Source organism: Fusarium vanettenii, assembly GCF_000151355.1.
Source record: "Fusarium vanettenii 77-13-4 chromosome 1 genomic scaffold NECHAsca_1_chr1_3_0, whole genome shotgun sequence".
Classification (NCBI taxonomy): Eukaryota; Fungi; Ascomycota; class Sordariomycetes; order Hypocreales; family Nectriaceae; genus Fusarium; species Fusarium vanettenii.
The window spans coordinates 3,562,009-3,576,768 of record NW_003315881.1 but is presented as its reverse complement, the minus strand read 5'-3'; the positions used below and the strand labels follow the sequence as shown (position 1 = coordinate 3,576,768).

The 14,760-nt window shown below is 54.7% G+C and overlaps 2 protein-coding genes across 2 annotated transcripts; both read left to right on the top strand.

The window, feature by feature from the left end:
- Positions 1 to 3,848: 3,848 nt before the first annotated feature.
- NECHADRAFT_103240 (uncharacterized protein) lies at positions 3,849 to 6,958 on the top strand (the record flags this gene model as incomplete). Its single annotated transcript, XM_003054496.1, has 6 exons — positions 3,849 to 3,972; positions 4,034 to 4,591; positions 4,665 to 4,844; positions 4,904 to 5,448; positions 5,497 to 6,523; positions 6,575 to 6,958. 6 exons carry the CDS (start codon positions 3,849 to 3,851, stop codon positions 6,784 to 6,786), a joined length of 2,646 nt encoding a protein of 881 aa, XP_003054542.1. The 3' UTR covers positions 6,787 to 6,958.
- Positions 6,959 to 12,269: 5,311 nt separating this feature from the next.
- NECHADRAFT_98964 (uncharacterized protein) lies at positions 12,270 to 14,004 on the top strand (the record flags this gene model as incomplete). Its single annotated transcript, XM_003054495.1, has 3 exons — positions 12,270 to 12,327; positions 12,360 to 13,540; positions 13,630 to 14,004. The coding sequence occupies 3 exons, from the start codon at positions 12,270 to 12,272 to the stop codon at positions 14,002 to 14,004; spliced, it is 1,614 nt and encodes a 537-aa protein (XP_003054541.1).
- Positions 14,005 to 14,760: the final 756 nt, after the last annotated feature.

Sequence of the window (14,760 nt, the reverse complement as noted above, 5' to 3'; positions counted from 1 at the left end):
TGAGTAGAGGCGGTGATGTATATAGATGCTCTTGCTCAAGACAAGACGCGCGCGCGATGACTCTTTGCAGACTGCGCTGGTGTTTTGACAGGCTTGGGGCGCGTTTGACTGGCAGTGGAACGCAATGCGCTGCTGTATGCTGCGTTTATTGTCAAAGCGGGCGAGCTCTGTTACGTTTGGGGCGTTGAGGGGATGGGAAGCCGATGGAAGGCTCGCTGAAATGTGCTGAAATCTGAGGGGAGATGAGTGCTGAAGAACGGGGGAAAATAGGATTTCGGGCGCGGGGTGGGCGGTGCGCTGAATATGTAGGGGTCAGGCGCCATGCGCAATCAGTAACTGGACAGCAGTGGGTGACCTTCTGGGCTTTGCTGGGGCGGGGGCGCGCCCAAAAAAAAAATCGCACCGCAGCGCCCGAGGGTTAAAAAAAAAAAAAAAAGCGAGTACCTCTCAGGGCAAAAAAAGGCGGCAGCTGCAGTGGATGCGTGTTCCGCTGGCTTCTTAGTGGTCACCTTCCACTCCCCGATCAACTGGCTGGCCATTGTAACCCACCCACCCCCGACCAGGTCGGTCGCCCAAGAAGACGCCCGCCCAGCACAGGCAATGATAATGAGGTGCCCGCACGACTGAGATGCCCTGCCCTCCATCCATGGTGAAAATTTTCATCGCTGCCCGGCAAGGCGGGGGCCTGGAAAGACCTGGTGGTCGCCAAATTACAGCAGCAGCCCCATTGTCGAGCCTGACGATTGAGGCGCTAGAATCCAAACGGTTCTCGGCGCGTCTTCAGGGCCAGGCCATCAGTGATTCTCGCGACCTGCCCTCCAGCTGATGTTTTTTCAGAGTTCAGTGAGCGCACTGAATGCTGCTGCCCATCCATTCCAGGCACGCACTCCAGCTCCCAGCTTTTGTAGAGGCAGGTAGTCTCGCCACAGCACCTTCCCCAACAGCGCACAACAAGATCCTAGGCAATTCCCAGCTTGATAACCCAGGGCAAGAGCAACCGACCTCCTTCCACAGCCCTGCTCTTTAACAGCCCGCACTCCATGTCCATCACTTCTCCCACACATAGACCTCAACGCAAAAAATACGCACAAACTCATCCTCAGAGAAACCCTCGGAATGACCAGCGCAAAAGATACCGCACAGGGACCTCCGCTGACTGGTCCGTTAGCCACTCGCAGCAAAGGATGGAAACGACTCCGCGCCCAGTTGCGCAGCCTCCGCACTCCCAAGGTGCTACTGCTGCGAGGGCCGAAGCGTCAACTGTATCGCCTCAGTACTCGGCTATTATTTATGATCAATCAAGCTTTGCCGGTGGGTTTTCCTTGTTAAGTTTTCTCTGCATTGAATATGCTCACTGATTTCACCTACTTGTTGGCTGTTGGTGCATCACAAATTTGTGGCCTGGAGCCACCTATAACCCCGTCCAGAGCCTTTGCAAACCTGTTTGCAAAAGCCGTGATGCTGTAACGATACCTACAGAAGACACCTGGAGCGACTCCTCTAGCGCCCTCTCGCGACGCTTTTCCAGGGCATCCGGAGCGATGTGTCACTGTCACACCCAGAGTGTGGTGACCACACTGCCGCCCCCTCCACTCACCGCTGGGTCGAGCCCAATCCGAGTGCGCCCTGAGCTCGCCAGGCAGTTGGGCGGGCTTTCGCTGGCCTCTAGCTGGGCACAGCCAGGCGGGGTCATTCCGGCGCCTTCACCCTTGGCCTGTACATTTCAGAACGATCAACCAGGGGGGTGATGGATGGAATGACGGCCACAGAGGAGAGCGGCTCTTTTCAGGCACCCAGCGGTCCCCCGCCCCAACCTCTCGCTGTGGAACAGCGCGTCCCAGAGGCTTTGACGTTTTTCTCAAGGACAACCCTCTGTCGGAAATCATTGAGCTGTCGCTGGCACGTCCTCCAGGTGTCATTCACCATGACTCTCTGCCCTGGCGTGCTTCAGCGTCCATCGAGCTATTTTCAGCAGTCCTCTGCCTTTTAGAGGTAGGTTAGCACGAGCAGCCCTGAGCTCCCACACTTTCGCAACACTGTCGTCCTCGACTACGCTCAAGCAGATATATCGACGTCATGTTCAGTTGCCAGTGTCTGAAGTGAAAGCCTCAAGGAATCACGTCCTCGAGCGCTTCTTTGACGTAATTAAATGGCCGAAGTACTCATCATACTGCATCTGTTCGGGCCGCCACAGAGATTTCATGTCCACAACACCAATTCTACTCAAACCATCGCTGATGACCGTTGTTCCAAGACAAGTTCTAACTTGTCTCTTCCCCAACCCGATCCCAACAGTTGTAATAGACAGGTACATTAAGGATTCGCACCTCTCCGATTTGTACTCTGGACGGTTCAAGGACTTCAATTCGTCATCAACTACGTCTTTCTTGTTCAAAACAGCGCAGGCATCGCACAAGGTGTCTGAAGGTCGCAAAGGAACACCCTGATGGACATTGAACTGTCCATAGGCAGACAGTGGGAGCTTGAAGGGAAGCTCAACCCTTTGACCCGCCTCCCCTCCATTGGCTTTTGTATAAAGACTCAAGAAGCCTCCGTCTCGGTCACTCGATTCCTACTCGATCAACATTCTTGAGTCTTGGCCTTCCATGTCTCGAGCCCGAGCGCGACTGAGCTCATCATCGCCAACTACCGAGACGCGTCTCTTGGAGGGGCACAGAACACCACGTGATGGCAGCGCGGCTCCAGTAAGCTTAATGTAAGTTATTGACCTTGAGCCAACGACGTTTCTTTCTACCCGCCGTTCGGTGCCAAGTTTTCGCAGCCATGGTATGCTGTTGATCCCTCCAAGTGAAGTCACTGCCGAGGGAATCATACGTGCCTCTTAATCTGTTCATGCTTGTGACGGAGCAAAGCTTGAGCTTCGCAGTTCTCTCTTATCCCTTCACACGCAATGGCGGGGCTCTGATCCAGAGCAGCCCACGCAAGCTTCCTTCGACGGCGTTGAATGGTTGATGGCGGGCACCCACTGGTGTCACAGACCCCTGCTGTCAAGGCCGTCCAAGGACCCAAAACAAGCCAAGTCAGAGATGTTCAAGATGGAGGGGCGAGGGTACTTGACATCTGTATGGCAGCGGCACCCAATTGCCGCGTACCAGACCCTTGTCCCAGCTTGGACAGCTTCCGTCCCCCAGCTCGCCATGGCTAATACCCCTCCATGATCGACCATCCTCGCGATCTCCCGGCGCGTATGGTTTTCATGCTCGGCCACCAAGTGGGCAAACGGAGGTCTGAGGAAGCAGGCCATGTTCTCTGGCAAGGCATGAACGGCGGATGGCCCGGCCAACCTTGTATCCAAGCTACGGTGGCTTCAGAAGCTTGGATTCGACAGAGCTTGGCATATTGCTTGGACCCGACGGGAGGCAACCCGTCTCACGCCCGTGACGCCTAGATCGTGGTGGCTGTCTACATGAGCTGAGATCAGTGCATACAGTACCGTCGGTACACCTAGGCAATGCCATCAGCATGTGCTTGAGCGATTCTGCTGGCTTATTCCTGTTTGTCAACTGCTGCACTGCTCGGCCAACGGTAGCACCACTTTGAAGCCCAGCACCACACAGCGCCCGCGCCAGCTGAATCTGCGTCACTTGCCCCTCAGACAGCCCCTCCTCCGCTTCCTCATCTTCCACCATTTCCTGGTTTCCTCTCCCTGTTTTACTCTTCTTCCTCCTTCCTCACAACCCTTCCTGACCTGGATTCTTCCTTTCTGCACTGCTTCATCTCCCCTCCTGCTAGCTCAGAAGGGGTTCTTTCTTTTCACCACTCGTGCTACACAACACCAAGCTTCTCTCTGGGATCCCTCCCAGTACCTGAGGACGCGAATAGCAACCATGTTCAGCTTCAGGTCTCACGGCCTCCTGGTGGGGCTCGTCATCCTCGTTGGCCTGGCTTCTCCTGCCTTTGCCTTCGGTGCTGGCAACATTGCCTCAATCTCCAAGGTTGAGGGCCAGAACTGTGAGCGATCTCCTGCATGTCGCATCCCTCGGCGCACTCCAGCTAACTGTATCTCCCCTAGGGCGACACGGCGATATCGAAGATGCTCTCCTCACCCTCACCCTGGCCCGTGCCCTCAATGGCAAGAAGTTCAACAAGATCAACGTTTCGCGCACGTACTTTGGAAACTGGCTCCGAGATTACTCCCAGGCCGTTGATGTCGGCACTGTCAAGTCCGTTTCTGCTGAAGCCATTCGTCTCCTCCTTTGCGTTCTCGGCTTCATGACCTTTGGCTACGGATCTGGCGAGTTCGAGGTTACCGCTGAGCGACTGGGCTGCTACCGCCCTGAGGAGCACATCGACAACCCCAAGGACTATGCCGAGAATGCCGACGCTCGCCAGTATGACCGTCGCCTTCGAGGTCCCATTGATGAGGAACGAGAGCTCTCGGTCGACCCTGAGACGGGCATGAAGAACTACATTGCCAACGAGCGCGCCGGTATCATGACCTCTGCCAAGCTTGTCAGACGCCTCTTTGGCGGTACTATTGAACTCGGTCGCAAATACAAGGATTCTCAGCGAAAGGCCGACAAGTATGAGGCTCTCCGTCTCATGGGTACTGGACTGCACTGCCTTGAGGGTCAGTATATTATTGCTTAGTTCACCGTCGCGCGCGCTCTACCGTTGTCCATATGCTAAGCACTACTCGGCAGATTTCTTTGCTCACAGCAACTACACCGAACTCGCTCTCATTGAACTGGGCGAACGTGATGTCTTCCCTCACGTAGGCCGTAACACCGAGATCGACCTTGAGGGTGCTCGTGGCCCTGTCTACCCCATCGTTACTGGTACCTTTGGTGGTGTCGATTTCTTGCATTCCGTCACTGGTGAAGGTTAGTTCTCCACAAGCACACCCTTCCATTTGTGAAAAACAAAACTAACAAGGCTCAAGTGTCCGACAAGCTGACCCAGAATGAGATTGACGAACTCGAGGGCACCCTGCAGCAGGGCGCTGCGTCTGATACCAGCATGCTTCGGGACTTGCTGGACAAGATCCCCGACGGCATCTTTGGTGACAAGCACCAGAGTGACCGCGTTGATGAGCTCCAGCAGAACGCTGCCACGGCTCAGATGGAGAACGTTTCCGTCTCCCCTCGTGACCCTGAGGAGTTCACCCTCTACGTCCAGAACGTCTTCAAGCAGGTCATGCCTGCCATTGAGTTTCATGACGACATCATGAAGAGCATCTCGGGTGCCCTTGAGAAGATTCCCGTGCTGCCCAAGATCATTGAGCAGCTGGAGGAGCAGCTTTCTGTCTTCATCTTCTCCATCATTGCCCCCTTCATCGTCCCCCTGATCCAACAGATCCGCAACGAGCTCAAGACTGGCTCCGACGAGATCATTGAGAGCAGTGAGCGCGAGCAGCACATTGTTTTCCACAATGATAACTCTTCCGATCCCACTCACTCCATGCTGTCCAAGGACCACTTCTCCAACGTAAGTGAGCAACAAGTGTTATGAATCCAGCTTCTGACTGAGTCTTAGATCCTTAACGAAATTGCCGGCCGAAACGCTGCCAGCATGGTGCACTGGGTTGTCCCTCAGCTCATGGACGCCATTGATGATGAGAGTGTCGATGTGGATAGGCTCCTCGACGACATCATCGGCGGTATCCTGCATCACCCTGCCCAGCGTGATATGGGCAACCGCAAGGTCCAGGAGGGCCGACGCCGCTGCTACGAGAACGTCAAGGAGTGGTGGGGTGAGATGGGCGATGGCCAGCGTGAGGACTACCGCCGCAAGCTGACCCGTGATGGCGTCCAGAACGGCGAGAACCACAAGGAGGGCGTCCAAGACACTGGTCACGGCCACGGCTGTGTTGGTAAGCTCAAGATGCGCAAGCTCTACGGTGGTCCCGAGACTATCGAGGACAAAATTGCTGGTGCAGCCGCCGATGCCATCTTCAAGGGCGCTACTGGTGCTCTCTCTGGCATGGTTGAGCAGAACACCGGCTACAAGATGCCCTCTTCCGGCCGTAAGGAGGAGAAGGAAGAGGGTGGCTTTGGCGGATTCCTCAACGCTGCCAGCTCCATCCTTGGAGGAGCTTTCAACAGTGAGGACACCAGACGCGAGACCAGCAGCCGTCGTGAGGACGACGGATCGTACACTCGCACTGAGACCGAGTATGGCCGTCAAGGTGACCGCTATGGCCAGGCCGAGTACTCTCGCACAGAGCGCCCTGATGGCAGCAGTCGCGAGGAGTACAGCCGGTATGAACAGCGCGACTCTGAGGGTGGCCGTCACGCCGGAGGCTACGGCTATGAGGAGCGAACAGAGACTCACCAGTCTTATCAGCGCACTGAGCGCCACGAGTACAGTGGCTCAACTGAGGAGGGCTACGGCCGCCGCGACGACAACGAAGGCGGTTATGGTCGCCGCCGCGATGATGATGAGGGCGGCTACGGTGGTGGCCGACGCCACGAAGAGGGTGGTTATGGCAGCGGCGGCGGCTATGAGCGCCGCGAGGAGAGCTACGGCCGTCATGAACGTCAAGAAGAGGGTGGCTACGGAGGTGGCTACGGTGGTGGTGGTGGTTATGGCGGCGGTCACGAGCGCCGTGAAGAGGGAGGCTACGGCGGTGGCTACGGAGGCGGCGAGCGTCGTGAGGAGGGCGGCTACGGTCGCCGTGAGGAAGGCGGTTACGGTGGAGGAGAGGCCGACGAGTACGTCCGCCAGAGCCAGGGCCAGGGAGGCTACGGCGGCGGCGGATATGAGCGACGTGATAACGATGAGTACGGCGGCGGAAACGGCTATGGTGGTGACCGACGCTGGTAAGTTGCTGAGCAACTCAGCCGGTTCACCTCATGTGAGAGCAATGGACCTCACGATGGGAGCAAGAGAGAAGCTCTCGGCCATGATGAGGGCTGTGATACATGTTCAGAATGTGCACTCTTGTTAGTGAAAAGAATTGAATGATTTCCTGTGCTGTTTAATCAACTGTGACGTATCTGCAATGTGGAGCCAGGAGATATCTAGCAGCCTTAAAGGAGTATATCGTAAATCTGGTGGCGTTTACCTCGTTGATAGCTTAGATGGATTCCCAGCCGCGTCTATTTGACGATCCCGACGTATCCGTCCAGCAATAACTTGATGAAATTCATAAATACGATCAAAATGCAACTGGGATACCGTACATATGCAGCATGTACATCAAATCCTCCGTTCAGTTGTGGGAGGCCTCCCACGCTCGCCCTATCCCTTCCAACTTCTTTGGATGACTCCAGTGTTACCCAGAGCTCCTTCAAGTAGAGGCAGGTATCAAATCAAGTACAATGCTGAGCAAAAAGTGGCTACGGAAACGACGTTGCCGACTGGAATGCGGGAGTGAGGCCCCGATCCGAAGGCCTGGAATGCCTTCAAGTCCAGCTCTGCGATAGTTTTAGCCGTGACACGCGCTTAAAAGGTAATTCGATGGAAAACTGTCAGTGCCTATTCTTGACTCCAAGGCTGAGCTCCCAAGTCATCCCAACACCCTCATGTTTCTTCGACTCTGCCCCGAGCAAAGACACTCGGGAGCTAAATATCGTCCGAGAGCCCGAGCGGTTCATGCCGGAAGCAACACGCGGAGCCTCTTGCCATGGGCGGCAGAGGCTTGCAGCTGGAAGAAATCCCGCGTGATGGCTGCTTTTTTCTTGTTTGTGGAAACGCAAACCTCGTCTTTCATCTAACAGAGCCCTCAACTCCCAACCATGATGCTCTTGGAGAGACAGTACCAGACGGTGGTGGCATAGAGTCCAAACGGCCATGACCATGGATACCATTATCCGAGGTTGCGTATCCCACCCATCAACTCAAGTCAAGCCTTATCTCTGCATCCCCTCAGCAGCGTTGATAGGCTCTTGATACAGTACAAAGCGGTAAGCCCGCTCAACGACTCCGCACATGCTTTTGGAGAACTTGAACCAGATCCCTGTGTCTCGGTCCAAAACGGGCAATGAGAAAACGTTCAGCAACAGAGCACTCGTTGACACGACTCGCGAAGATGACGGGCGACGTGCCACGTGCAGTCCACGTCATTTGCTGGTCAAAGACAACAAGACGATGATCAAACTGTGCCCGACGTCACAGACCGGTGGTTTCATTTGCTGCAAGGAGCGAGGGTCTGTCTTGTCTTGCCCTCCTGTTGTGACAGAGTGAACCGGAGGCCGGCTGTATCAATGGATACAGCGACCAAGTATCCGTACTGTACTGATTCAGGCTGTCCAATTTTCGGGCTTCTGGACGTAGAGAAAGCGACGCAAGGCTGTACCAAACGCAACATCGGATAGCAATCATAGCTTGTCCACCACGGCCATCGTTCCGCTCCTTTGATTACGTCAAGTGGCGCGGCACCAAAGGTCTTCTGAGTCTGAGCTCGAACCGAAAGCTTTGCAAGCTCTCCGGCAGGAAGGCAAATCTCATCCATCGTTGGCTGGAATGCAACATCTTTGTGGTCAGTCATAGTTAGTGCCCCCTCCTCATCCGGGTGGAGAGGTAGAGAGAAGAGAAACAATCTGAGCACAGCGCCTGGCTTTGTGCATTGGTCTGGGTCCGAGTCACATAAACCTCAGTCCAGCCAGCCTGTTGAAAGGCTCAAAATGTGAGCCACGAGGCAAGCAAGCAAGCAAGCACGGCAAGTTAGTTCCGTGCTGCCGTGTCGACATTGTGCTCACTCTCTTCTCCATTCCCATGCAGCTCCCGCCTGCTCGTAGGGCTCACGGGCTGATCTGAACTCTCCGGTGCTTGAACTTCATTGAAGATCCAGTGATCTACACCTCAGACTGTGCCGTCTTGCCGGGTTGGCGCATGCTTTGTCGCAGCCACATGTACTCCTCGAGGGAATTGCGCACCCGTACAGTGCTGCACTAACTGCCCATCAGTTTGATCCCGTCGTGTTGGCGGCAGCTACTAGAGATCTGCGAGCCTCGAGAATGGCTTCCGTCAAACGCTTGCTTCTAGACGGCCAAGACTGGGCTCTCGGACAGTGGGTTGCAGCGCTTGTGCCGCCCGCATGCACCGATGCCATGTGCGGGCTAAAATGGCTGAAATCCAGACAACGGGACCTGGGAAAACCAAGCGACAGGGGAGGGGTGGGTGGTATTGTTCAAGGGCAAGCCAGTCAGTATCGCCCAGCGACATGACACTGTGAACTGACCCTGGTTCCGCGTACAAAGTCGCAAGGCCCCGAGGATCAAGGGTCTCTGCATCCGCAGAGATTGTCAGCGTTTCTGATGTGTGACTGCTGAAGACCAGACTGCCAATCCCCGCAGGGCTCGACATTGCCATCGACGGATCAGCCATCAACTCCACAACCCCTTGGGTCAGCCCTCGTCAGTCAGCAGGCAGTGTTGATCAATGAGTCCTGTTAAGACGAGAGATGAGGCTTCTGGGGCGTCCGGCTCACGGCAGGCTGTGATGGAAACGTCAAGGTTGTAGCTCAAGGGTTCGCGTAAACGCGTTTATGCCGGCGCCCCTGCTCATCACGACTTGGTGGGCTGGCGCCGCTGGAACGTCTCGAACAGACAAGCTTTTGGGCACAGAGCTTGGCAGAAGTGCAGATCCGATTCGGCTCGGATCCCTATCCAAGTCGTTTCGATTCCATTCTCCTCAGCATCAACTCGTTACTCCTTGAGTGTGTAGAAGACTTGAAAGCGAGTTTTCCCTGTCTCCTTTGAAAGATACGGGATCGTCTCTTGAGAACGAACGGAATAGGGCCGTGTCCGAAGCATCCATCCCAATTCGAGTCCAGCTGAGGCGCCACCGATCCTTTGTTGCCAAAATACCCCACTCGCTGAATCGACGGGCTCCGTCTCAGGTTGCAACGAGCCGTAAGCTCCACGACAGCTCCCATGTCATCAGCAGCCAAAGTAATGACTTTTCTCGAGTGATCCAGGTGTTAAAAACGCACAAAGGAAAGGTCAGCGTTCCAATTGTTGGGCGGCAACAGGCATCAGGCACATCCTAGAGACGATGATCCCTGAAACCAGAGATAAAAAGGAGAGAAAGAGAGACTGGATGGAGTCGCATTGCGGGCCGTATGACCTAATCTGACCAAGTGACTCTCAACAAGCTTTTGGTTCGTGGGGAAGTTTGCATTTAGTGGATTCTGATGGTTGACTCCCCTTGTTTGAAGTTGATGCTGGTCTGATCTGATGCTGTGACGGGAGACGGGAGCTTTCCAGGGCTGATTGAGACGAGACGGGACGTGAGAGCTGACAAGCTCGGGCCTCGGAACTCCCGCCGTCCGTACCTTCCAAGATGGATCTCTCTTCTGTACCTGCCGATGTACTCCGTAGGTTCTTGATCAACTTGCTTGGCAGGAGCCAAAACGAACCTCCCGTCATGTTCAAGGGTCCGTTAAAATGGTTTTTGTTCTGTTTATATCTCGTCAATCTACACACAAATGTTTCTGTGAATGTGAGCGAGTATTATGGGTCGACTGCGAAAGCGAAAGCGACTGCGATACTGTTGGCGTTGGCTCCCGTCTCCGAGACCGACATCACCTCACTCACTATTATTCCCGGCCACTTGAACGTCATGGCGAGAACTCGTCCGGTTTGGACTCACATGTTGCCCGCTATCGGCGTTTTTACGGCATTGCCCGTGTCGTGACAATCATTGCACACAATGCCTAACAGCAGGCCAAGCTGGTGATACCTACTCTGGCACTCTGGAAAGCGTTCAGCACCAAGAGTTCCAAGTTCTCGGTTCCGCCAGATGATCCCGGCTTGGCGCCAATTGCTGCCGCCGCCATCGCTTTCTTTCTTTTGCCCTGTTCCTGCAACTAAAAGATGTGCTGGGAGTTGGTTGATTCGCATTAGAGAGAGTCGTCACCGTCATGATCGTGCGTGTTTCCAGGTCTAGCTCCTTGGCTCTGCACTCGGCGTGCCTGGACTGTGCCTGGACTCGTTGGTCTCTCGCAGTCTTTCGTTTTCTTGCTCACAGACTATTATCTCCTTGGTTAACAGCAACATCTTGCCCCTTCTCAGATTCCATTCCTCTCCTGTTCCCTACAGAACTGTGCTCTCAAGGCGATAACTAGATTCGGACTGGTCGGCCTCATCGAGACAAAACCCCTGCGAACTGACCCTGGTTCATCTTATTCTCACTCCCCTATCGGCTTTCACCCCCGAACGCGCCACCAACAACAGACCCCATTCACACTCCACCTCCAATTCCCGGGTTTTACGTACCACCTGCCATCTTTTCCCAGCCGGGCAGCAGCACGAAGCAGGCCAGGCCAGGCCAGGTCACTGCAGGCAGGCAGGCGTCTCGTCTCCATGAATCGTTGCCCCCTCCCCTCTCCTCTCTTTGGCGTCGGCCAGCAGCATCTCCCCATCCCCCAAAACGCTCACTTGAGGCGCTGCTCCTCCCTTTCGCGTTGTGTGTGTCTCCTTCTCCACCCACTCAGGTTGCTCTCCACGGTTCTAAACTCCACCAGCGCCATCCCATCCATCCACTCACTCGCTCATTCCCTCCTTCCTCGCAAGACGCAAGTCCCAAGTCTCCCATCTCTGTCTGTCCGTCAAGAGCGACCACCAAGCATACCTATTTCCAGTGCCCGGGCCATTTCCACTCCCACTCGCACTCTCGCTTGTCTCTTCCGCTCCTTCCCTCCCCCAGAAGCCCCAAATCGACCGCCCTCCTGCCTCTTTGCTTAATCTCAATTTCCGCTCCCGCAAATTCCTCCGTACCTTATCACACTCCGTCATCTTGTCTTCACCACCAACCATCACCTGTCAACCTGGCCGCTGCTTCAATTCTGCGCGGTCGGTGTCCGCCATACCATGCCTACAATTCCATGATTGAATATGTTTTAGAAGCATGTGTAAGTCCTCATCTCCTTACTCGGTCTTGTCATCTTGTCCCGCGCTTCCTCGCTCTTTCCCGCTGTACCCGAACGGTCTCCGTCCACTTCCGTTCCTGCTCCTCATCCGCTCCTGCGGGTTGAGGGCCAAGAAGCCTCCCATCCTACCCCAGTCTTGGCATCCCACGAACTGAACTGACAGTCGCCCAGCGCTCACCGAGATACGAAATGCCGTGTATGTTCTTCTAGCTTACCGTTGATTTCTTTTGTCGCGAATCCCTTCGCTTGTCGTTGCTGTATCTGTCCCGTCTCGCCTATCATCACCATGTTGTCGACTCCCCCTCACGCAGACCACTCCTCCCACCGTTGTCGTCTCTACCGCCACGACCTCGCGACACTGAGACAGATATCTGTCGTCACCCTCGTGCGCATGTCGCTGACTTGATATTAGCCTCCTGTTTAGCAATCCAGTATGGAGCGGCGCCAGTACGGTCCCGTCGACAATCATCAGAAACCTCACGGCTCTCTCGGTGCGTTCACCGCCCTTGACTCGACCCCCAAGTCGCTCACGTCAAGGCAATCCCATGCTTCGACCGGTCTCGACTAACATCCCACGAGCAGAAGCAGATGGCATATGAGGAGCGCATCACCAGCAACATCACCACCTTGACATCAACCAATGCCGATTCACGCCAGAGCATTTCTGGCCTCCTCTACGTCCCAGACCTCGACGGCTATCCCGAATGTGACCAACAACAGTACGAATTCATACCCGAAAATGTGACACGACGAGAAAACCTACCTCCCACGAATTACAATCTCATTGCCCTCGCTCCTTGGTTCAGCATCGACTGCACCCTATCCTACCTCGCATCCGCGCGTCTCGACCCCATTCGCGCCTTCATCTTCTACAAGCCCAACAATTCGTCAAATAAACCCCAAGATGCGGACTCACCTGTGTGGAATCTCGAGGATGGCGGGGCCTGGAGGAATGCCAACAAATATCCCATATACGCTGTCTCGGGAAGGGAAGGTCAGAGTATCATGCAACAGCTGAGTCTATATTCAGGTCGCATCGATGACGTCCCCTACGGAAGCGAGATCAACAAGCTCTATGGCCCGAATCCAAAAGACTACGTTCGAATATGGACCGAGCTCTCGCTGCACGATGAGTCTGATATGCCAGCTCTCTGGGCCTTTTTCTTGATCGTCATCGGTGCTCTCCTGGCCATCATTGCCTTTGTCTCGGTTACCATGCACCTAGTTCAACGGCGACGTCGAATATCTCTCAGGCGAAGAGTCGAAACCGGCGAGGTAGACCTCGAGGCAATGGGTATCAAGCGTCTAACAGTGCCGGCCACTCACGTGCGCGCATTCCCTCTCTTCACATACAATGCAGACCCCGAGTCGATGGCCGCTCCTCCAACCCCCTCGTCCACCCGCCGTCTACGAAGCAGCCGAGGACTCGATCAGCGCAGCATTCGCTCCGGTGCCAGTGTTCGGAGCAAGCGATCCAGTTTGGGCGTCACTGGTGACAATGCTGCCACCAACTTCCAGCCAAGCTGCCATATCTGTCTCGCCAATTTCGACCACCGAGTGACCATCATCCGAGAGCTCCCCTGTGGACACATCTTTCATCCGCAGTGTATCGATGAGTTTCTGTTGCAAAACAGTTCTCTTTGTCCCATGTGCAAGCATTGCATGCTGCCAAGAGGCTACAGCCCCAAAATTACGAACGGCATGGTTCGTCGCGAACGTGCCTTGCGACGACTACGGGAACGGGTCGACCTGGAGGATTTGTCGGAAGAATCAACAGACAGTACCAAGATCAGAGACTGGGGCAAACGGCTTTTCCGAACCTCAACATCACCCACTCGACCTGCCTCTTCGCCCTTAGTCTCCCTGAAGCTAGGAAAGTTCAGACGGCGTCCCGCAGAAGACACAACAGCGGAGGTGTCAGAACACTCGGATACGCCACCAGCGCCTTCGTCAACCGCCTCACAACCCGAGGAGCCCGAAGCGACCACACGTCCTCCTGCTACAGCCCAGGCCACGAAGCCGAGACGATCGAGACCTCGGGCTTTGAACCTTCTACCGACACAACCAGAAAATTCCGAGTTGATCACACCAGCAGTAGGGCGCGCAAGTCCCTCCTCGTTCGCTCGACAGCGTATGCGCGAAATTGCAGCCAAGAATGCACCCTTTGACGACCCGGATTCTCAAAGGGCAATATGTGAGTGGCCAACATTTCGAAGCATATTGAGGCATGAATTAACAGACAATGTAGGGCTTCGTGCAATTTCAAAAGTTTTTCCTGGATATTTCTAACATGATTCGGGGACGACACTGGGACTTAGATGGCATCTCACATTGCATTTACTTGGGACAAAGCATGGCATTGGCGTTTATGGGATTGGCAGGCATTTTTGTTGGATATTGGGCCATACCACGGAAAGGGGACTATTCTACGACTACTGTTCACGAGGGGTTCGGGTGCATTGGGTTAACTTTATTTGAACACGGCGTTGGGCGGGCTGATACGACAACCATGATCTTGGTTATGTAAGGGGTCTGGCGGCTGAAGCAATGACGATGGGGTTCTAAGCGTCATGTAGATATCTTGTCCATGGAGATGGGCTATTTGTGAGCATGGCTGCCCTCACTTGCGAGGTAGCAGTGATGCGTACCAATATGTTGGATTGGTAACTGCGGCAAGGTGTCAGTCAGTGTTGAGACGATATACTTGAGCGCATTGAGTACAAAGAAGCAAATGAACATGGCCTGCTCAACGAATGATGGTGCTTGCAGGTGATTAGTCTTGGATGATAAGACAGTAGAGCAAAAGTCACCAGAGTACAGTGTCCCAGAATATGACAAAATTCGCCTCTATGTTATTTATCCATGGCTACTAATATGTTTGTTTCTCTGATACCCAAATCATGTCCAGGTTCTGGTATCATCCA